The sequence below is a fragment of the Adiantum capillus-veneris genome, chromosome 1 (genome assembly GCF_014529385.1).
Source record: "Adiantum capillus-veneris isolate H3 chromosome 1, ASM1452938v2, whole genome shotgun sequence".
In the NCBI taxonomy this organism is placed as follows: domain Eukaryota; kingdom Viridiplantae; phylum Streptophyta; class Polypodiopsida; order Polypodiales; family Pteridaceae; genus Adiantum; species Adiantum capillus-veneris.
Window position 1 is genome coordinate 149,633,372 of NC_140931.1, and position 22,688 is coordinate 149,656,059.

A 22,688-nucleotide genomic window follows, 5' to 3' on the forward strand; every position below is an offset into this window, starting at 1 on the left:
CACATCACAATGCAACACAAATGCTCACATATGCATGTTACAAGACATAGAAACATAAAGCCGCCGATGAACACTCCTCCCGCATAACCTAACAAGGTCCGGGCCGGGAGATATTCAACGACTCCCTCATCACTCCTCCCGCAAATAACCTAAAAAGGTCCGGGCCATGAGATATAGAGGCCTTTTACAACCAAACGCCCCCCAGACCACAGCCTGCGTCGTTTGGAGGTGCTGAGAGTAACCACTGCTCAGACTTCTTAATACTCCTCCCGCATAACCATCCAGGTCCGGGCCATGAGTAACAACAACAATACTCCCCCCGTAAATAACCACAAGGGTCCGGGACATGAGTAAAAACAACACTTTTCAATCATTCAATACTCCCCCCGCAAATAACCACAAGGATCCGGGCCATGAGTATAAACAAGCATTCTCAAACATCATTTCTCGCTTCTCCACCCGGGAGTAAAATCACCAATCATTGAAACCAGTATCAAACCATAGTCAAACAATTCAAATCGGCACCAAAACAGGTTTAAAACATATGGCATCCATTTCAAACAAATTCCAAACAGGATCACCAAACAAGTTCTCAAACAGATTTTAAACTTGGAAAAGCAATCTCGACATCAGTCGAGCTCGAAAAGTCGACCAACTTTCCATCCTGAAACCTGCACCAAAAATTAGGGTTAGGTTTCTTCCATAAGGTCGTAGCCGAGCACAGCATGGTCCATCAGCTCTTGGACAAACAGTGTTTCTTTGGCGGCGATGGTAGTCCCAAGATTGCAATCGCACTCGGTCTCCAAGTTCATCTGCTCGTGAAGAGACATCTACTGGGAGATGTCGAGAAACTTCAGGTTATAATCTGCTAGGGTTTCCATGGCAAGCATTTCAGGATACCCCACTCAAGTACTTGGAGTATGCTGCTTGGTAGCTGTAGACATCAACATCTGCATGGCACTGCTTCTGAGAAAAACAGTGACTTGAAACAAATATGGATCCTTCTCTTGCAAGTGATCTTAATTGGCTTATGCCCTGTAAGACACTGCGGTGAAGACGGGAGCGCGCCCGATGCGCGATTCACGATGAAGTAAGGGTGGGAGTGGCTAATAAGTCCGAGTTGGAGGGCGAAGATATCCTCGAATAAAGCTCTGTCTGCTCTTTTGTGGGACCGGTATGCTTTCAGAAAAGCACACGCCTGACGCTCTGATACCACTGTCACAAGGCGGGGCACCACGTGCCAATAGAAAAGAACAAACTGAGCAGACTTTTAGCACTTCAATAACAACAGAACTCTGAGAGAGAGAGAGAGAGAGAGAGAGAGACGACACGCGACACGGAGTGGCGAAATTCCACCCCAGAGAGTATTGGCCTCAAACCTTGGCGCCCCTTTCGATATTTCTTTATATTGCATCATCAAAGTACAAGCCGGTACTCCAGACTCTGCACCTTCTCCAGGAAGCATGCCAGAGAATGAGCCCTAGCCTCATATTTAAAGACCCTTGGCCTGAAAAGCAGTTATAGTAAAAAGCCTTTAAAACTCAAAAGCTTCTGGTTCAAAAGCAAAGCCAAAAAGCTGCCAGCGCAATTTACGAAAATCCGTACAGCCTGCCACGTCATCAGCCAACGCAAAACGCGAAAATCCGTACAGCCTGCCACGTCATCATGTCAACGCAATTTTCGGAATTTGTCTACTGCCTTAGGGTTAGGGTTAGGGTTTCTTGCATAAATTAGGGTTTGCATGTTTTAGGGTTAGGGTTTTCAGAATTAGGGTTTGCAGGTTTTAGGGTTAAGGTTTCCAGCATTAGGGTTTCAACAATTAGGGTTTCTGGCAGACATTAGGGTTTAGGCCCCTCGGCCACATCTGTACGTTGACTCCATTCTTTAGGCTTTGACACGTCAACAGTTTGTTACACGTCAGACACTTCTTTTGGACTTGTACTCCTAGATGTGAGTATCCTTTGGCATTTGGATGCCTGTAGGGTCTCTTCCGGCACACTGCTCCATGGTGGCTCTTTTGCCTTGCCTCTACATGGTAGAGCCTCTTCCTTGTTTCTGCTTGGTCCTGTGGCTCCTCCACTTGCAGTTTGGATGTACCTATGCACTACTTACACGGTGAAGACCTCATGGATGTTCCTTGCTTTGCTGGTCAACTCCGAGGCTATGACTTCTACAATACCGGTCATTTTCCCGATTGCATCCTCTCAGTCATCCTTTACCTCACCACATTCCATTACCTTCCCAAGGGGGGAGTTCTCCTATGTCGCGTGTCTTCACGACTTGCACTTGCAGACTCTCTCTTGGATATTTTGTCCAGACCCCGATGGTGGATGTGCTCCCACGGGTTGACTTTCCCCAAGATCTCCTCTGACTCTTTTGTCCGATATTGTGTGTCTGCCATGGAACGACAGATCGTATCGCAATTATATATACCCTCAAGACGATTCCCCCGGAAGATTGCAAATACTGCGGTTTCTACACGGATGGATTGCTTATCCTGTCATCTTGTCTACTATGGTGGATGATGCCTTCCCTATTGAGCCTCTTCGTCCTGCTCTTCCTCCCTCTTCTGCTCGAGCTTCTTCGACTTGGATATGCTACTGGTTTCCCACCTCGGCAGTTTTCCTCTCCTCTTGGTCAAAGTGCTCCTCTTCAGAGAGGGTCCCCATGTCTAGTCTCCTGCTACTACGCTGGGTCCCTCCATTCCAGTGGTGATCATCACCGATGGGCTAATTGGACGCTCATCTTAGGTTACTTCCTCATATAAATCCACTTCAGCGACTTATTCCGTAGCTTGCCACTCCATCAGCTTCCCTGTGCGACTTGATCGGAGTTTCCTCACCCTTGGTCTTCATCACATTGGTGCTGTATGGATTGTCGTGTTGTTTGGCTGGCGCTCCTCATCCTTTTCTTCTCCAGCTTACCAGGCGTGTTGCATTCTCCTCGACAGCTTCTCTGCATCTGTTGTTGAGGGGGGTGTTAGATTCTTCATCTCCAGATGCTTCGCACACTATCTACAGCCTTCACACACATCACGTGCACTGGCCCTTGGTTGTGGGTTGGCCACCCGTACACCTGCTGGACAGAGATCTCAGACACACGTAGGGTTGTTCAACACATTTCCCACTTTAGACCTGTTTTGGTCACATATTCCCCCATTTATATTGGAGGGTCATATTTTTAGGTCATTGGGCTATATTGAGGATTATTGCCGGACCAACCCTATTCTCCTATATATAAGAGGGGGGGCACCCTCTTTCTCATTGTATTGTCTCACATTATGTAGCCATCTGGAGTTATTGGGCTGCCAGCCTTGCCACCATCTGTCTCCTCTCATGTCTCTTCTCTCTCTCTCGTGCCATTGTCTCTTTCTCTCTCTCACCTTCCACTGCACACTCTGACAACCACTGCATAGCATTATCTTTAAGAAATCATGCTACTCGAGAAATCTTGGATTCTTCTGTATAGTTCCCCAAAGCATAGATGTTGTCGAATTGTTGTAGGAACTGCAATGCTTTCTTCGGATCTTTCACCCCGGAAAAAGTGAAAAATTTGATTGTCGTGCCGCCATCCTTGAAATCTTTGGGTTGGTTGGGCGCGTATCTTGGGTACGGATAATAAGGGTATCCATATGGGCTCCGACCATTGCAGCATAGTGGCAGTGGTGGTGGAGGTGGGGGCAACGACGGTTGCATTGGATCAAGGTCAAATGGCTGCACCGTATTCCTGAAGACTCCCCCGAAGGGAACAGACAGCTGGGAAGGTTGTCGGTTGGAAGCTCTCGTACTTTCTGGTTCCGGAGGTGGAGGTACTACCTGGGCATCAGAGGGGATAACATGTAATTCAAAAACTCTTGAAAGCTTTGCAGCATCGGAAGATTCTGTTGAGGATGTCGTGAAAGAATGTCGCAAAGCTCGTCCAAAAGAAACTACAAATATTATGTTGAATCCATGAACGCCATGTCTTGGGTTCTTTATGGCTTATGGCCATAAGACAGAGCGGTGAAGGCGGGAGCACGCCCGATGCGCGATGAAGTAAGGGTGGGAGTGGCTAATAAGTCCGGGGTCGGAGCACGAAGATTCTTCAAAGAAAAATTCAGTAGCCTTTGGAAGCGCCGATTTGCTCTGTCTACTCTTTTGTAGGACCGGTATGCTTTCAAAAAAAGCACACACTTGATGCTCTGATACCAATGTCACGAGACGAGCACCACGTGCCAATAGAAAAGAACAAACTTTTAGCACTTCAATAACAACTGAAACTAAAGAGAGAGTACACGCGACACGGAGTGGCGGAATTACACCTCAGAGAGTATTGGCCCCAAACCTTGGCGCCCCTTTCGGTATTTCTTTATATTACTAGAACTCAGTACAATGGCAGTACTCGCGCACTGCACCTTCTCACTGAAGTGTGTCAAAGACTGAGCCCTCTGCACTTATTTAAAGGCCCTTGGCCTCAAAAGCAGTTACATGAAAAGCAGTAAACTCAAAATCAATTGGCCCAAAAGCATCTTGTCCAAAAGCTGTCAGCCCGCAAAACGCGGAAATCTTACAGGTGCCACGTGGCACTGCTAGTGTAAAACGTAGAAGTTCGTATTGCCTGCTACGTCAGCATGCAACGTGGAATTCCCTACTGCCTGCCACCTCAATGTCAGCATGAATTGCGGAATTCCGTACATCTTTTGCCATGTCATCAATTGTGTGTGTGTTGGTCTTTCTTTATTTTAATGCCTTTATGTCACTTGGGGCCCCATTCATCAGGGTCCCATAAGTTGGTGGAAACTCTTCTTGAAAAATAGGCCACTTGGCAAGACTTTGGAAGTTGGTAAAACTTCTTCTACTGCTTTTGCTTCTTCACTTAGGGTTTAAGCCCCTCGGCCAGGATCTGCAAGTCGACTCCATTCTTCAATGGCTTGACATGTCAGCAATTTGTGACATTTTACGCAGATGACATGGCAGGTTGTACAGACTTCCCGAATTGCATTGGCAAGTGATGACGTGGCAGGTTGTACGACAGCCCTCTGCGCAAGCTTTTAAGTACCAGATGCTTTTAGAACTGGTAGCTTTTCATGTAACTGCTTTTGAGAGGCCAAGGGCCTTTAAATATGTGGCTTGGGCTCTTACTCTAGCATTCTACCCAGTGGGAGAAGCAAAGCAAAGCCACAGGGATTGTGCCTTGTTGAAGCAACATAAAGAAATATCGAAAGGGGCACAAGGGTTTGGAATTAGTGCTCTCTCGGGGTGGAACTGTGCCACTCCCTGTCTCGTGTCTTGTGCATCTCTTCAGTTCACTTGTTTTAAAATTTGTTCAGTATGTTCTTTTCCCTTGGCACGTGGTGCTCGTCTCATTACAAAAGGCATGACCAAAAACTTATAAAGTCCAAAAGTGGTGCGAAAAGCAGTCTTATAAACATCGTCAAGGGCTATGCATATCTCATGATACCCGCTCTTTAAATATATGAGACTAAAGATGTTGGCACCCTGCAACTTATCGAGAATGTCATAAATCTGAGGAATCAAAAAGCGATTCTTGATTATAATCTTGTTTAGAGATCGGCAATCTATGCACATTCAAATGTGCTATCTTTCTTCTACACCAATAGAACTAGAAAGCAATAGGGCGAAGTACTTGATCGTACTAGACCTTTCTCTAGAAGCTTGTTGACTTGCTTCAAAATTTCCTTTTGCTGAGCCAGACTTGCCCTTTAGGGGGGTTGGTTAGGAAGAGAGCCACCCGGTATGAGATCAATGCAATGATCTTCCGGACGTTTCGGAGGTAGCTTAATAAAAAGAGTTTCAATGAAATAGTCCTTGGACCTTTCAATAAATTGAAAACGTTTGATATCAAGATCCAAGAGCAAGCACTCTTCAAACTTATCCTTTTCGCGTGCCGAAATCAAGCAAGAAGAAGCGCACTTTATTTCCATTTTAATGGAGATATGGCTTACAATAGGAAATAGCCAATCCCCAGCATCAGCAAAAAATTTAACCTTCTTGCCCTCATATTTAAAGGTGAGGGACTTTTCCACATAATTTCGGACCGGCTGGATGTGGAAGTGCCATGGCATACCGAGGATAATATCACATCCTTCAATGGGTGCTATCAGAAATGATTCGCGGTCCTTGTACTCGCCAATTCAAAGATTGAGTTGTCCTAAAGGAGTTGCATTGGCAGTCAACCCCTCAAACAAGGATCGGGATGTGCTTGGAGTGCCTACCTGAGCAAGTGTGAAGCTCAAGCGCTTTGCAGTATAAGAGAGATGTAGTCTATAGATCCCAGATCATAAAGGCTCAATACTCGCTGGTTATTCAGAGATCCCCAACCCTTGAGAAGCTGACGCTTCCCTTTCTTCGTTTCTATATTCCCTTGTACATCAAGAATAGAATTTGAACTTGGTGGAGCGGGTTCCTTCTTCGTATGTTCTTTCATTGAAGATGCTTGTTCTTGCCGTTGCTACCAAATAGGGAAGTCGGGCCTTTCTCTCCACAGTAGACCTTCTTCCTTGAAGGTTTGTACTTAGGCGGGCCCTTCTTGAGACTAATCAGGGTCCTAGGGGAACGTTTTTTGCTTTGGTGGCCATGATCGTCATATACCGCTCTTTGTCTTGTACGGTAGGTGCTTTGTTCCATCCTTATGGGAGTTCCTGTAGAGTGTAGGTCTTCAGCAACAATTGTTGATTCCATCATCCTCTAAAGGGTATCATGGGGATACACCTTTTTACTCTTTCGAAGTTGTGGTTGTAAGCTAGCTTCGAACTTCCGCATCATTTCCTCATCAGAAATCTTCATGAAAGGGGTTATTTTTAGAAGAACTGACCAATACTTGTTGACATAGGTCGACAGTTTCTCATGTTCCTTCTGGGCGAGCCAGTCCCATTCCTTCCACATATTCTTCTCGAAGTGGAAGAAATTGTTCATAAAATTCAGCTTTGAACTAAGTCCATGTTCTGGCTTGAGCACCTTCCAAAATCTTTACCAACCACCACTTGCTTGTTGTCTCCTTGAGGTACATTCCAACATGACGCAACTTAAATTTCGGTGAAGTTTTCATTTACAAAAGCAACATCAAATTGTCTGATAAAAGACAGTGCCTTGGAGATATCTCTCCATCCTGTGTAACTGTCAAACTTGACGTCCTTGTCACCAGAATTGAAAACTCGCATCTTGTGGTGACCCTTACGGTTGTCCTTTTTGAACTTGAGCTTCTCTCTAGTGTTATGTAAAGTAGTAGGCGTTCTCTTAGAAGAGGGTTTAGAAACTATATGAGAAGTAGAGGTAGTATAATCGGGAGAGTATGATGGGGAAGAGATAGAGACATCTTTACTGTCATTCAATAGAGAAAGTTCTTTTTCTTGGCCTTTGCTCTTTGTAGGTTGCTCCGATCTAGAGATCCCTCATGCACTCCAGCACCCCTTTCCGCATTTTCCTCATGCGGGTTGTGATTGTCAAAGTCGACGATACAGAAGCGCTTGAACACACACACACACACACAGACTTTTGAACCAACAAACCTTGGCAATGAAATTCGCATACTTTAAAATGGGGGCTAGGTGTGTTTATATACTCGCCTTAGCAAATTGCCCTACCCAAGATTTGACAAATAAGTAAAATAAATACCTAAAGCCAAAATAAATATTGGGATCACATTGGGCTATTCACTTGAGATGCTACAAACTTTAACACCCTCTCTGCAGCTCATAGTGGACATGAATGGAGAGACCAAGTCGATGAAGACACATGGGTCCAAATCATTTGTAGGGGGTACCATTTGCCCCTCTATGACACTCACAAGCCTCTCCCTTGTTGAAGCTAGTTGTGGCAATGGCATCCACTTGACTAGAAGGCAAGAGTCCTTGCCAATGTAGTCACCACCACACCAGCAGACTCTTTATTGTCCTTCCTTGAGTCATTATAACTACTTTCCTCATCATGCTTGCCTTTGCCTTTGTCCTTTGTAGAGCTTTTGTCTTTTGCCTTCGATTTGCAATCTTTAGAAAAATGACCACCCTTCCCACAATTGTAACCACTACTCGACTTCTTTCTGGAATCCGAGCGCTTCACCACCTTTGTTAGAAATTCAAATTTTGCCTTGAGCGATTAACACCGCTTCCTCCTCAATGAGAAAAGAGCTAAGATCGTCAAATTTCAACTTCTCCTCCTTGATTTGTAGTCGAAGTGTCCTAGACACCATTTCGTATTCCTCGAGCTATTTCGTGAGTACCAAAGCAGCTAATTGAGTACTAGTCAGTGCACCTTTTATAGCCGATAGTTGATCATGAATAACCTTAGCCTTCATAAGAAAAGACTGCACGAAAACTTCCAGTAGGAAACTTGATGGCAAATAATTGTCCAAGAAGAGTGATTGCTCGCATCGTAGAATCTCAATCAAACATTCCGATGAGCTTGAACCACATATCATTGGCAGTCTTCAAAGTCAGTAGGGCTGGAGAAATTTCCTTTGTAAAAAATTCCGCAATGGCCAACATTGCCTACGCATTGCTTGCATCCCAATCAACACACGATTTTGGATGCTCCCGAGTGTACCTATTGTTGGGATCCCTCCTAGGACGGAGCTCCAAGCCGTCGACTACATCCCATAAGCCTTTCCGCGTGAACCAGAGTCGCATGATCAAATTCCAATGGACGGAATTATCGTTGTTCAGTTTGTCGCTAGTGCTCGTATAACCGGCCTGTACAACATGGAGGCAGTTCTATTTCAATTACCTGTTAACTTTACACACAGCACTGTGAAGAAAAGAGAACACAGTTGTGTCCAGTGAAAGTTGGCGCCCCTTTCGGTATTTCTTTAATCAATTAATAGTTGATGATCCGTACACTTAGGCCAAGCTCTCACAAAGCTGTCCAAACCTGGCGAGGGCTGAAAACGCAGGTTTCTGACCTGATTTCGGCATCAAAACGACGCAAAAACCCCTCTAGGTCAAAAACACGGATTCCCTCACAATTTAGGAGCTTTCTGGTGAGCTGTCACAGAAATTCAGCGTGCTGTAATTCTCTGTTTTTCTGTTGTCGGGTGCCCAAAACCCTGTACATGCATCCCAAGGCTCTCACGGAGCTCCCTTGGCGTTCCCTTGCAGTTTAGGTGCGAAACCCTAGACCTGCAAAAAAAAACACAGCAAGATGTAATTCTCTGTTTCGGATCATCAAGCGAGGTCGCTTGCAGTATTTCAAGGGTGGGGTGTGTCACCAGGAGGGGTATTTTTCTTGTTGCCTTCTCTAAATATGTACTACATATTTTTTCTTTATTTTATTTTTACTTGTTTTCCCGGAACCCTTGAAAAGGTGCAAGTGGACATTGCATGGCCAATGTGAAATGGCTGTGGCCGAACGGGTTTCTCACATCGGGAGTCTAGGTCAGTCAGTCTGGGACTGTTCGGGCCAATTAGCACTGAATTCTAATGAGTATGGAAGCCTGTGTGACCCAAATGGAATCTGGGCCACTCGAAAAGTCACAACTTTATAAGTAAGTGGGTACTAGGGAATTAACTAAAAGGGGCAATTTGGACACTTGGTAGAAGGAGAGCAGCCTCCATGATACTTCAGCAAGAGGTGGCGCCCAAATGAGGTTGGGGGCTGATTTGAATTACACAAGTGACCTACACTGTGTGTGTGTGTGTGTGTGTGTGTGAGTGAGTGGGTGCAGGTTGACAACTTTAATGGAAAGCTTGCCTTCTCCTCTGTCTCATGTAGCGCGATGATTTGCTCTCGTGCATCTCTCTCTCCCCTTTGGCACATATGATAATGCCCCACTAGTTGGGCTACTCAGATGAATATATACAGTTCTAGGGGTTTTTGCGCGTTTGCCAAGGCAAGAGCCTTCTGAACACGAACCGGATTAGCTACCTGCTAATCCCCCACAGGTACCCACAGTTCCATAGCGGAAAATTGCGAGTTTGGAGAGTTTTCTCGCGTGAAAACTCGTCCAATTCACATTGGAACTGTCCCATTGCGTGCGGGAGACCTTGGGACGCACGTTGGCGCGTTCGCTCCGCTAAGATCCTTGCAAAATCTGAATTTTCAACATATTGTGTCTTCATTTTGTCTAGTTCACAATGGTACGGAATTGACACTGCTGAAATTTGGGGCTTTCGTGACAACGCGTCAGCCACCACGTTCTTTTTCCCTTGCACATGCACAATCTGAAAATGGAACATTGACAAGATGTTTGCCCATCGCATGTGTTTCTCAGACAACTTCGTTTGTGTGAGAAAATATCGCAAGGTTTGATGATCTGTTTGGACAACAAAATCAGCCCCTAGCAGATATAGCGTTTCCAACTAGTGAGAGCATGAATTACGGCTAGCAATTCTTTCTCATAAACTGGCAAGTTCCTTTTGGTCTTCATAAGTATTTTGCTCTCATATGCGACTACTCAACTCCTTTCCCTTGCAATGCATGGAGTGGAGAAGCAATCTCAACAAAATTTCGGATGAACCTCCTGTAGTAGGAACATAAGCCTAGAAATCTTTGAATGTCATGTACGGACTTCAAGTTTGGCCATGACCTAATTGCTTCCACTCTAGCGGGATCCATGCATACCCCATCCTTTGAAACAATGTGCCCAAGGGTGAATCTCTTCCAGAAAGAATTCACTCTTCTTCGCATTAATGAGTAGCCTGTTCTTACGTAGCTCATTGAAAAATGTGGTCAAATGATCCCTATGCTCCTCTTCTGACTTTGAGTAGACAATCATGTCATCAAAGAAGGTACCCACGAAGTTTCTCTATGGTCTAAAAATTCTGTCCATCATCCTATTAAACGTGGCAGGAGCATTTGTGAGACCAAATGGCATGACAAGAAACTCATAGAGATCAAATGTTGTCTTGACCGCAGTCTTATTGCCGATCAAAAATGTCATCTACCCTCGGTATGGGGAACCTGTTCTTGATGGTATTTTATTCAAGGCGCGATAGTCAATGCACATGCGCCATGAACCATCCTTCTTCTGCACTAGGAGTACATGCGAACAAAAAGGGGACAAACTGGGCTGAATCAGCCCCTTCTCTAAAAGCTCGTTAACCTGACTCATAATCACTTTTTGTTGGGCTGCACTAACCCTGTATGGTGGTCTATTCGGTGGACTAGAACCTGGCACAAGATCTATGGTATGATCCTCAGGTCTCTCGGGAGGTAGCTCCCCTGGCAAAGAGTCCGAAAAACAATCACTGAAACCACTCAAAAAATTTCACTTGTCTCTATCTAAGGTAGACAAATTAGATACGACTTCAGGTACTTCTTTTGCAAAGATCAAGTACACAGAAAGATGATTCATTATTACAGATGAAATAGCAGAAGCAGAAACAACTGGAACAGACTCGCCTTTAAGCTTTACATCAAGGACATGAGTCTTTCCTCTATGTACAAGTGTAATCTTTTTGTTGTAAGTATCCACCATAGCATGCAATCTGTAACACCATAGGATACCCAATAACACATCACAGCCCTCAAGTGGCATAATATGAAATTCTTCCGCATCCACATAGCTATGAATGTGCAGACGAAGCTTTCCCCAAATGGAGGTAACAGGCTCTGAATGACCTGGGCATACCAAATCTACTTCCCCTGTCATACCCATCTCCTCTGCACGAATGCCCAACTTTGATGCCAATTCTAGTGATATAAAATTTGCACGAGCTCCTGGGTCAAAGAAAACCAGCACTGTCTCGTCTCTAACTTTGCCCCAAGCTCTGCACAGTTCCGTGGCATCTATGTTTGGCTAGTCACCAACTAAATCTGGGACAAGTCCCGTACTCGGATTTGGCTTCTTCCCTTTATGGTCTGACTTGTCATCCTTATCCTGTGACTGCCTATGTGGGCATTCATTAGCAAAATGTCCCTCCTCTTCACAAATGTAGCATTTCTTGGCCTCTCTTAGAGCTTTCCTCTCCTCAAATGTCTTGCCAGCCTTTTCTTCCCTTTGCTTTGCCGAGAAGAAGGTTTAAACTGCCTCTTGGACGTATCAACTTCTTCAGTGGAGGGCTTTTTTGTAGGAGGTACAGAAGGCTTTACTGCAGCATTGCCCTTGGCTGAAAAGTATTTGCCCTGGGACCCTTTCTTGTGGCTATTAAATCCATCGGAATCTCCCTTCGACAGATTACTAGCCGCTCTTGCATTCTCAATCAACTGGAACATATTGATGACAGTAGTCTTTGTGCAATAGTTCCCTGATTTTCTTGGGCAATCCGCAACAGTACTTTCAATCTGTTCTAACAATGGCACAAACCTATAAGAGGTGTGCGGCCCAAAACTGTTTATTGTACTCTTCCAAATTCGCACACTGCTTAGCATTCAACTCGTGCCATTCTGTCATCACATCCACTTCAAAAGTGTTTGTCAGTCATGCAGGCGCAAAAAGCTGTTTGAATTGGACCCACGTTGTTGGGGCTTGACCCTGATTCAACAATGCGGTCCACCATTGAAGCGCATTCCCTTTCAAGAAAGTGACAGCCTTGCGTATCTTCGAAGACTCTATGAAGTTTCCTCTAGCATAAGCTGCATCGAATTGTTGTATGAAGGTCAAAGCCTTCAGTTCCTTTGGAAGTTTTAAACTTCACTCCCTGTCCACCTTCCTTGTAATCCTTTGGCTAACTCAAAGGAGCCACATTATCATAAACAGGTGCTCACAAAAGTGGTGCTCCACAATTGTCCGTTCCAGCACTCGCATCACCTGTTTTACCTGTCATATTTGCATTTTGGGCGTATGGCTGCAAAAAACCAGCCATACCAAATTGTGTCCCAAACTTCCAGGCACTCTAAATTGACCATAGGCACCCTAAAATCCTAGTTGGACACCCACGTTCGCATACATAGGGTTACCCATGCCTGTTTGCATTGTCCCGAACACATTCCCTAGCATATAACCTGGGGAAGGTCCAACCATAGCTTGAAACATTGAACCACCTCCAAAATAACCAAGAATAGGTAATGGAAGGGTCTAACGCATAGCCTGTTCATTACTCCCTTGACCATTCACAAACGGTTCCTATCCAACTAAAGCAAATTGCTTTGGATCATTGGACGCCGTTGGTTGCTCAAGCACATGGGCTTTCCCTTGAGCATCGCGAGTCCTCTCCGCATTGAAAATCTCCTTTTCCTGCAAAGGCTCAGTCATGCCCTCTGTAGGAGGCTGAAATCCTTGTGTCGGAGCTTGAAATTCCTGTGTAGGAGCCTGTAAGAACTCCTGCATCCTTAGGTTGCTAGCCAATTGTTGAAACATGTCCATGCAGCAACGCAGTTGAGCTCTAAACAACCTATCCTCTTCTTGAAGAGTTGAAGGAACTTTCTCTCTGCCATGTGAGGAAGATCCCTCTTCACGTACTTAATCTCTCTTTTCTACCATAACGACAAGCTCTGTGCTTCTTTCACCCACAACAATCCACGCTGCACTTTTAGAAGAAAAAGTGACTATCCCGTCAATGGAACCATATAACCGGCATCTACAATGTGGAGGGCAGTACTATTTCAATTAGTTCTTAACTTTACACAGAGCATTGTGAAGAAAAGAGAACACAGTTGCGTCCAACTACTAGAATATCGCTACGCACACGAGACAGACACCCCTGCAGGCCCCAAAATTTGGCGCCCCTTTCAGTATTTCTTTAGTCAATTAACAATTGACGATCCGTACACTTAGGCCAAGCTCTCACAAGCTGTTCAAACCTGGCAAGGGCTGAAAATGCAGGTTTCTGACCTGATTTCGGCAAAACAATGGCGCAAAAACCCCTGTAGGTCAAAACACGGATTCCCTCGCAATTTAGGAGATTTCTGGTGAGCTGTCACAGAAATTCAGCATGCTGTAATTCTCTGTTTTTTTGTTGTCGCTCACGGAGCTCCCCTGATGTTTCCTTGCAATTTAGGTGCGAAACCCTAAACCTGCAGAAAAAAGCCTACACGAGTCCAAAGGTCTCCCGCACGCAATGGGACAGTTCCCCTGTGAACTGCACGAGTTTTCAAGCGAGAAAACTCTCCAAACTCGCAATCTTCCGCGATGGAATTGTGCGTACCTGTGGGGGATTAGCAATTAGCTAATCTGGTTCCTGTTTAGAAGGTTCTTGCCTTGGCAAACGCGCATAAACCCCTAGAACTGTACATATTCATCTGAGTAGCCCAACTAGTGGGGCATTACCATATGTGCCAAAGGGGGGGGAGAGATGCACGAGAGCAAATCATCGCGCTACATGAGACAAAGGAGAAGGCAAGCTTTCCATTAAAGCTGTCAACATGCACCCACTCACTCACACACACTGTAGGTCACTTGTGTAGTTCAAATCAGCCCCCAACCTCATTTGGGCGCCACCTCTTGCTGAGGTGTCCTGCAGGCTGCTCTCCTTCTGCCAAGTGTCCAGTTTGCCCCTTTGAGTTAATTCCCTAGTTCCCAATCACTTATAAAGTTGGAAGTGACTTTCCGAGTGGCCCATATTTCATTTGGGGCACACATGCTTCCATACTCATCAAAATTCAGTACTAACTGGCCCGACCACTTCCAGACTGATCGACCTAGACTCCCGTTGTGAGAAACCCGTTCAGCCACAGCCGTTTCACATTGGCCATGCAATGCCCACTTGCACCTTTTCAAGGGTTCCGAGAAAACAAGTAATGATAAAATAAAGAAAAATATGTAGTACATATTTAGAGAAGGCAACAGGAAAAATACACCTCCTTGTGATAGCTCGAGCAAGGGGGGGCCATGTTGCATATGCAAGATTTGAAAACTTGTTGCTTCCTTCTCGTACTCCAAAAGGCCTCAAACAATTCCAAGCCATTCACAAATTCTACAAAAAAAAAAGCTCCTAACTCCTCACTCCAAATCACGTAGACGCTGGTGATTGGGATCCTCTTCAATGCCCTAAGGCGCCCACTGTCACAAGATGGGCACCACGTGCCAACAAAAAAGAACGACTGAACAGACTTTTAGCACTTCAATAACAACTAAACTGAAAGAGCAGAGCACACGTGTCATAGTTAGCGTGAATTACGGGATTTCGTACATCTGTTGCTTCTGCTTCTTCACTTAGGGTTTAGACCCCTCGACCGGGATCTGCAAGTCGGCTCCGTTCTTCAATGGCTTGACAGGTCAGCAATTTGTGACATCCCCCCTTCTTGAAAGAAAGTAATCGTCCAGGATTACAGCATATCTGCAAAACAACTCAAGTTAGCTCAAAAAATTCCGAGGGTCATTCCGAGGGACAATCAGTTTGGTCTTTTTGTTAAGGAGTTGGCTTCTCCTTTCGGCTCTTTTGTTAAGCAGTTGGCTTCTCCTTTCGTCCATATCGGAACTCTTGATATTCCGACGTAGTAAAATTAGCCATCACACCCAGACCGCACGGAGCTTCCACGAGTGTCTTGATACACTAAAATTACATACACAGGCAATCTCACCCAATTAGGAATATTCAATGGTTGGAACATCACAATGCAACACAAATGCTCACATATACATGTTACAAGACATAGAAACATTAAGTCGTCGATGAACACTCCCCCCGCAAATAACCATCCAGGTCCGAGCCATGAGTTGTTCAACAACTCCCTCATCACTCCTCCCGCAAATAACCTAAAAAGGTCCGAGCCATGAGATATAGAGGCCTTTTACAACCAAACAGCCCCCAGACCGCAGCCTACATCGTTTGAAGGTGCTGAGACTCGAGAGTAACAACTACTCAGACTTCTTAATACTCCCCCATCGCATTTAAAAAACGCTAGAGGAAATGGTCGCCCAACTGTCGTTGACGGCGCTTGCAAGAGCTAACGTTTCGAAATACTGGGTGCAACGCGTGCAAAGCCAACAGAGGAGGTGCAATGGGGAAGACGCCAAGAAACTCCAAAACATAGCATTTCAAAACGCAGAGTGCAACGAGGGAGAGAAGAACACCGCCGACAGAGGAGGGAGGGGAGCGTTTTCTCTTCACAATGCGTACTCTCTCTACCAAGGCACTGATACCATGTCAAAGTCGACGATGCAGAAGCGTCTAAAACAAGGAGAGAAGCACGAGAGAGAGAGAGAGAGAGAGAGAGAGAGAGAGAGAGAGAGAGAGAGAGAGAGAGACTTCTGAACCAACCAACCTTGGCAATGAAATTAGCATACTTTACAATGGGGGCTAAGTGTGTTTATATACTCGGGGCTAGGTGTGTTTACATACTCACCTTAGCAAATTGCCCTACCCAAGATTTGACAAATAAGTAAAATAAATACCTAAAGCCAAAATAAATATTGACAATTGAGATGCGACAAACTTTAACAGCTACCACTAGCAGTGTTTTCTTGACGCCCATTGATATATGTTCCTTGCAGTTTCTTGAGTCCGTCCAAAACCTTCTGGACATCTAGCAACATAAGGAGTTGTTGCAATTCTGCAAGTCGAACTCGTAGTTTCTAAAGTTCTTCTTCAGCGGCCCTTAAATAGAGAGGCGATCGGGCTCTGATACCACCATCACAAACAGGAGCGCACACGAGCAATTAATAAGCTGAAAGAAATAAAACTTGATAGAGAGATAGAAGAAAGAAGATCAACCCAGTGTTGGGGAACAAAAGATTAGCTCGCCCCTCCCCTTAAAGAGAATCTTTATTTGGAGAGAATCTTTTTACGATCACAACATCCGAGAAAACCCCTCTGTTGTAGATCTCACTTTGGATGGTCGTTTCCTTCCCGTTCGAGAACCTGAGAGGCTAGCTCTCAACTCAGATACCCCCTGTTTGTACTCAAACCGTCGAAACTCTGCAAATCGTCCCAGATTTCATTTCCAAAATTCCCAAGCATAGGGCGAAGCCTCCTTGCTCCTTTCTCTGAGATGGAGTATCTGCAAAACACAAACATAGTAGCAAAGAATCTTAGATCTTATGCATGACCATCACTAGTTGCTCTGGCACAAAAAACAACCTCCGTACGCAAACTTGTTGCAAGCACTTGCAATTCTGTCGCGGTAGAGTTTCCTTCTCCTTGGTGCTGACACAATTGCTGGAAGTGGGGAAGCCCTTGTTGTTTTTACAGGTTCCAGAGGCTAGCGAAGATAGCATGAAGGTTTGCACTTCTTCTCCCAACAATAGGAGGTGGGGGAGGGCGGCCAAAATAGAGAGGAGACAGAGAGAGGACTCGCAGCAGCTCAGAGAGAGAGAGAGAGAGAGAGAGAGAGAGAGAGAGAGAGAGAGAGAGCGAGAGAGCGTTGTTTTTAGCCAGGTTGGGCGGCACCCTCTTTTAAGTTGCTTTTTATTTTTTATAAGTGGGTTGGACACTTATTAAATGGACAGCACTCACTTATTAATATAAGTGTGAACCTGTTTAAAAACTCAGTAAGTACTTATGAGCTGAAAACTGGTACTTACATAGCACTCCCCAAGCGTCCCTAGATGCAACCTCATGCACAAATGCAATGCAGACAGAGACTTCCTCACGGGAGAGCATTTGCTTTTCCGGAAAGCACTCAAAAAACATCCTGCTCTTATTCAAAGCTTCTCAGGACCCATCTTTATTCATGTGCTTGCACCTTTACGCGTAATTCTTACCTCCTCAGACCAACTAAATATTCCCTAGCCAATGCTCCCGTGACACATCAAGAATATCCATTACCAGGTCTCTCCCACCGAACTTTTGGAACAACTCCTTCATGATGCTTAATGTCACCCATCGTATGACGCATCACAGATGTCTAGCTTTTATCAGTTCTTGTAGATCCACAATTCCCAACTTGACAGTTTAAGTGCACACATTTAAAATTCCAAATTTCATTAAATAGAAATTACTCATAAAAATAAGAAAATAGTCAATTTAGCAACAAAATACATGGGAGAGGGTGAGATGGCCGCTCCGAGTAGAAGTGATAAAGGGGTTCGACAACCCCTCTTCACTCGATGTGCTCTATAAATCTCTAATGCCTGCGTCGGAGAGTCCAATGTCGACACGGTGGGCCAAGCAAGCGAAGTCTCCCTTGGCCCAAGCCTCTAGTGCTCCTCTCAAGGTGAAATCTTGAGTAGGCCTTGCTCTTGATGGCAATCATTCCGACAAATCAATTGTCCTCACTGTTTGTTGTATTGATGCTGCTGCGGTGCTCCTCCATGGTGGCTATAAGAATGTCCTAATGCTTGTGCATCTCTAGCACGAAGAGGTCAAGGCATTGCTGATCCTCAAATCTCATGATGTGATTGATCGATCCAAAGCACTCTCCAAAGAGGCAGTAATATCTCCCTCTAATCTCATAGTAATTACTAAGTGAAAATAACTCCCCCTAGGCTCATATTTGAAGGCCCTTGGCCTGCTTTTGCGAGATTAAGAAGCCACACAATCCAGGTCTGTACAGCCAAATTTTGGCCCTCCATAACAGTGCTGATCCTGGCGAACTCTCTCTCCTTAGGTTCAGTACAATCCTGCCACATCATCCATTTCTGAAACATATTCCCTTGCATCCTTGGAATGATTTTCCATCTATAGCAATCCTCCAAAGAGTCCTTGTCTATAACCTATATCACCTATCCATTTGGGTTCAAACCAAAAGTTTCTCCTCCTGCAAATCTAGAATATGCAAGAAAACCTCCCATGGACCCATATAATCGTGAATGGAATAAATTCTTAGTTTGTTGGAGCAAATATTTGTGATGACTGGCTTTTCCACTTCCAATTGTCTTGACACTCTTAACCGAAGGTCCCTTCACTGTACAAGAGATCTCTTTTAAATATAACCTGATTTAAGAATCGACAAGTGCCGTCAAGTCTTTCCATTGGTTGATTACGGTCTTTATGGCTTTGTCCTACATATGCTTGTCATATCTAGGATCCTTTAGATACTCTGATAACCTAGTCCATAAGAATGTCAACTGTGTTTTCCTTTCTATATCACTGTCTGAACCGATAGCGGCATGTTCCTTGAGAGTGATCTTCACCTGAGTGCTCTTTACCCCTCTACTTCCTCTTCCACAGTGACTTCCAACTCCTCATACTCTTCCTCCTCCTCCTTGGGTGGAGGAAATGATGCCATGCCTCAGATCTGTTGCAAATTTGGATCAGATTGTCCACAAAAGAACAATCAGCTAAGCTCTGATACCACTAAAACCAATTGGCCTTGAATGACAACCAGCGAAGAACTGAACGGAGTTGAAACACAACTTGAATCTGGAAACCATTGAAAAGACAACACCTGCACGATACACTTCAGGGGCAGAGTTTCCCTCTTAAAGCACTGGCCCCTAGCGACATTGTGTTCAGCTGCTCTGTGAGCACACTCACTGAATCTCATTACAACTCACGTAAGCCTACAATTTACGAGGCCTACGGTTGCTAAAAGCAACCACAAAGCACCTTCTAGAAATAATTTTACTGCTAAAAGCAGTTGCCCACGTAGATCTTACCACAAAAGCACTTCTATACTCTTGCTGCCACGTCACCCATTTCATACATGTTGCCACATCAGCCTCTCTCCATACCATCCAGATTGCCATGTCATCGGCATCTGTCCGAATGATGGTGCCACTTCATCATGCCTGCCATGCCAGCTTCTGCGGCGATCTCTCTCTCAGTGCATGTTGCCATTGTACAGAGGTACCATGTTATCACTTTGCGACATAGCCCAATGCAGTGCTTTTAGTTACAAGAGCAATGCTTGTTTTGTGATCTCCACTACTGGCTACATAAGTGAGTTTCCAGCTGCGTGTTGTAGCTTTGTCAGAAACTATCTCCGAGCTCCCGCAATGATACCCATGTTGCATTAGAAAGGGAAGAGGTTGACGTTGTAGCTAAGGTGGGACTGACATAGAAGATACCTGGATGTATTAATTAGGAGGTATGAGGTATGCGGGGATCAAAAGACCAGTCGTCATCGGAAAACTGCAGCGAAGGGCCTAAGGAGAGGTATACAAATCTAGGATGTGTAACTGTAGACAAACTAGGTGACATAAGATGGCAGGTAGGAGGGGACAGATTGCCCATTTCTAGAGAGGTACTCGATGTGCTGCTCTCCTTTTGCTTCCCTTAGAGTCTTTGTTTACCATAGGTGAATCCTCCTTTCAAGGCTGACGAATGATTGATGTTTCTTCAAAAACCCAAAGGACCTGGTTGAAGAGGGGTAGCCTGGGGGTTGAAAAGCCGAGAAGGGGCTCATCTAATGCATCCCCACATAAACACAGGGATAGATAGGATCGCTTATCGCTTGGGGCTTGGGGCTGGTAGGATCCTACTGAACGGGCAGATTTGAGATCGCCTGCATATGAACGCTGAAAATCATAGCAATCCAAGGGATGTTGGAAGTATCTCTAGGGGTTGATCTGCCCTCCACTAAACACCAAAAGGGAAAGAAGGAAGAGGAGAGACACATAATAGGTGCTGCTGTAGAAGATTGCTAATATGGGAACTTGATGTTACATACATTTCTTATGACATTTAAGAAGATTTGTAATGTGAAAAGCAAACTTCAAGTTTCCCAGCATAAGTAATGTGACACGAATAAATACCTCCCATGGCGACCAAGTGGGATGCGGTATCCCCATATTTTCTCCATGGTGAATCGTTTGGCATGCCATACATGTGTGCCCAAGCGCCAGGTACCATCTGATGAAATGAAAGAGCCACCTGGTTTAAATTCAAGCAATCTCCGGAGGGAACGGCACATCTTCTTCTTCTTCGTCTTTATGTCTTGAACCTGAAAAGTGCCCATTTGAATTTCGGACAAAACGCCATCTATGCACGTTGGTGCATGGTCTTCCTCTGTGGAAATGTGTTCAGTCGAATCTTCTTGAACTGTATGGCATGCAAATCCGGTAACATCATCTACCATTAAGCAAACACTACTCTCTCCATTCACTACAGAGTCTTGTTGAACTTCATGGCTCCCTTCTTGGACTGATGGAGCAATATCATCCTCACTCATTGGCACTACCTCTTGCTGGGCTGCTTGGCTAGAAGCAAAATCAGCACTTTTATCTTCGCTCACAATGCAACCCACATGAGTCAAGGCACCTGCAACCTCTATATTCTCTAGCACTGCCTCACCACTACTGCCCAAATGGAAAAAGATATTAGGAGCAGAAATGTTCACTGAAGAAATACCACCAGTTCCACTGCCTTGAAATGAAAGACTACCATCCCAAGCTCTATCGCTTTGCTGCTGCACATCTAGAGCATCCTGCAGGTCTTGTTGGAAAATGGCTGGGGTCAACGGTGACATTGCAGCATCAAAGTCTCGTGGTAACCTCTGGGTAAAACTGCTGTCGATGGCGATGCCATCTGAGTCCAATCGAGAGGCAAGTCCAGCAAATTGATGACCATTCCAGCTACTGCCAAATTCATGGGAAGGACCCTTGCGGCTATCAAGTGATGGGTTTTGCTGCAACAATCTTGATTTCTTTTGCCTCTGCTTGCGTCGTTTCTTTGGCCGTACGTATAAGGATGAGTGTGTGATGCACGGGTTTTTCTTCCTCTTGTAGAGCCAAGGTAGGGGCCGATGGCGACGCACATAGCTGGAAGTGCGACGACGCAAATGACGAGGCAAGGGTGCAAAAGTGTTGGAAAGACCAGAATCGTTAAGTTGACCATTGCCATCACCGTCGCCATCGGTGTGGGTGCTGGTACCGCCAGTATTGCCAAGGGTGCTGGTACAGTCAGCATTGCCAAGGGAGCTGTTTCCATCCGGCTGTTGAGAGGCCTTTCTTTTCCTGGTTCTGAGAGCTGAGTGCAAGGACAGGAGCTCGGTTGCCCGTGCCTTTGCAAACTGCTGCACGTCAAGCGCCCTTGGAGGTGCAATCAACTCCTCCATTTCCTGATGGAAGAAGGACAGGGTTTAAGGAACTTTCCTTGCGACGGTCCAGAGTTCAAATCTCCAAATAACCAAAATGATACCCGGTTCAGTGGTGTCTTCTTTTATAGAAGTCTCGGCTCTATCTTTAGAAGACCCCTATTCTTAGGACCTTGTCTTAAACTATGCTCACACGAGGCTTAGTTTCCCGTAAGAAGAATCGCTTACAGCCAACAGCCTTTTTAGTGAAAACTATGTCGATTTTTTGTTGGTTACCCTCCTCTCTCTCCCCTGTCTGCGCCTCACTCTCTCTCTCTCACTACTTGTTCTCCGTCCCGTCCTGAATTGCCGTACCTACCTCGCGTCAAGATCTGTCGAGGCTTACAGAAACTAAACCTCGCGCGAGCATGTCCTTACCCTTGTCCCCACGTTACTCCCCCTTATTTTTTTAAAAAAATCGTCCTCAAAAACATTAATGGAAAAACTTCTTGAAAACACCAATGTATTCATAATGTGACGTTGTTCTAATGGTCCACTTGGCAAATACGAAATATGATACTCATGCATGGAATTATTTGCTTGTAGCAAAGAGCGAACTTTGACAAAGTGGATGATTGCGATCAAAATAACGTCGAAAGAGATTGTCCCTTTGCTAAGGCTTTTTCCTCGACAATTGTCCAAGCCTCTAATAACAAGCACCCAAGTCTAAACAAAAAGAAGAGAAAGTTGGCTATGGTGTGCAATCTTTCGGCTCCACTCTCACCAATTTCTAAGCGTGTCCCCACTCGTCACTCCTCCTTGCAAGAGGTCTTTACCACCTCCCTTTTTTCCACAAAGTGGGGACACCAATGCTAAAAATAGCACTAGCGGCTTCCCTACACAAACTTAAGATTGGCTCGAATACCACTGTAAGAGACAATGGAAGGCTGACATGCTTCTTGATCTCCTCTCAACCACCTT

General features: G+C 45.1%; 1 protein-coding gene across 3 annotated transcripts in view; it reads right to left on the minus strand.

Annotated features, from left to right (window-relative positions):
• POP1 (ribonuclease Ps) overlaps window positions 1–21,801 on the minus strand; it is a 62,470-nt gene extending 40,669 nt beyond the window's left edge. For all 3 annotated transcript variants that reach the window (XM_086521879.1, XM_086521870.1, XM_086521861.1), the window contains exon 1: window positions 20,449–21,801. In XM_086521879.1, coding sequence (XP_086378005.1) covers window positions 20,449–21,749 — 1,301 coding nt within the window. In that variant the 5' untranslated portion in view covers window positions 21,750–21,801. The remainder of the gene's footprint in view (window positions 1–20,448) is intronic.
• Between the last annotated feature and the right edge of the window lie 887 nt (window positions 21,802–22,688).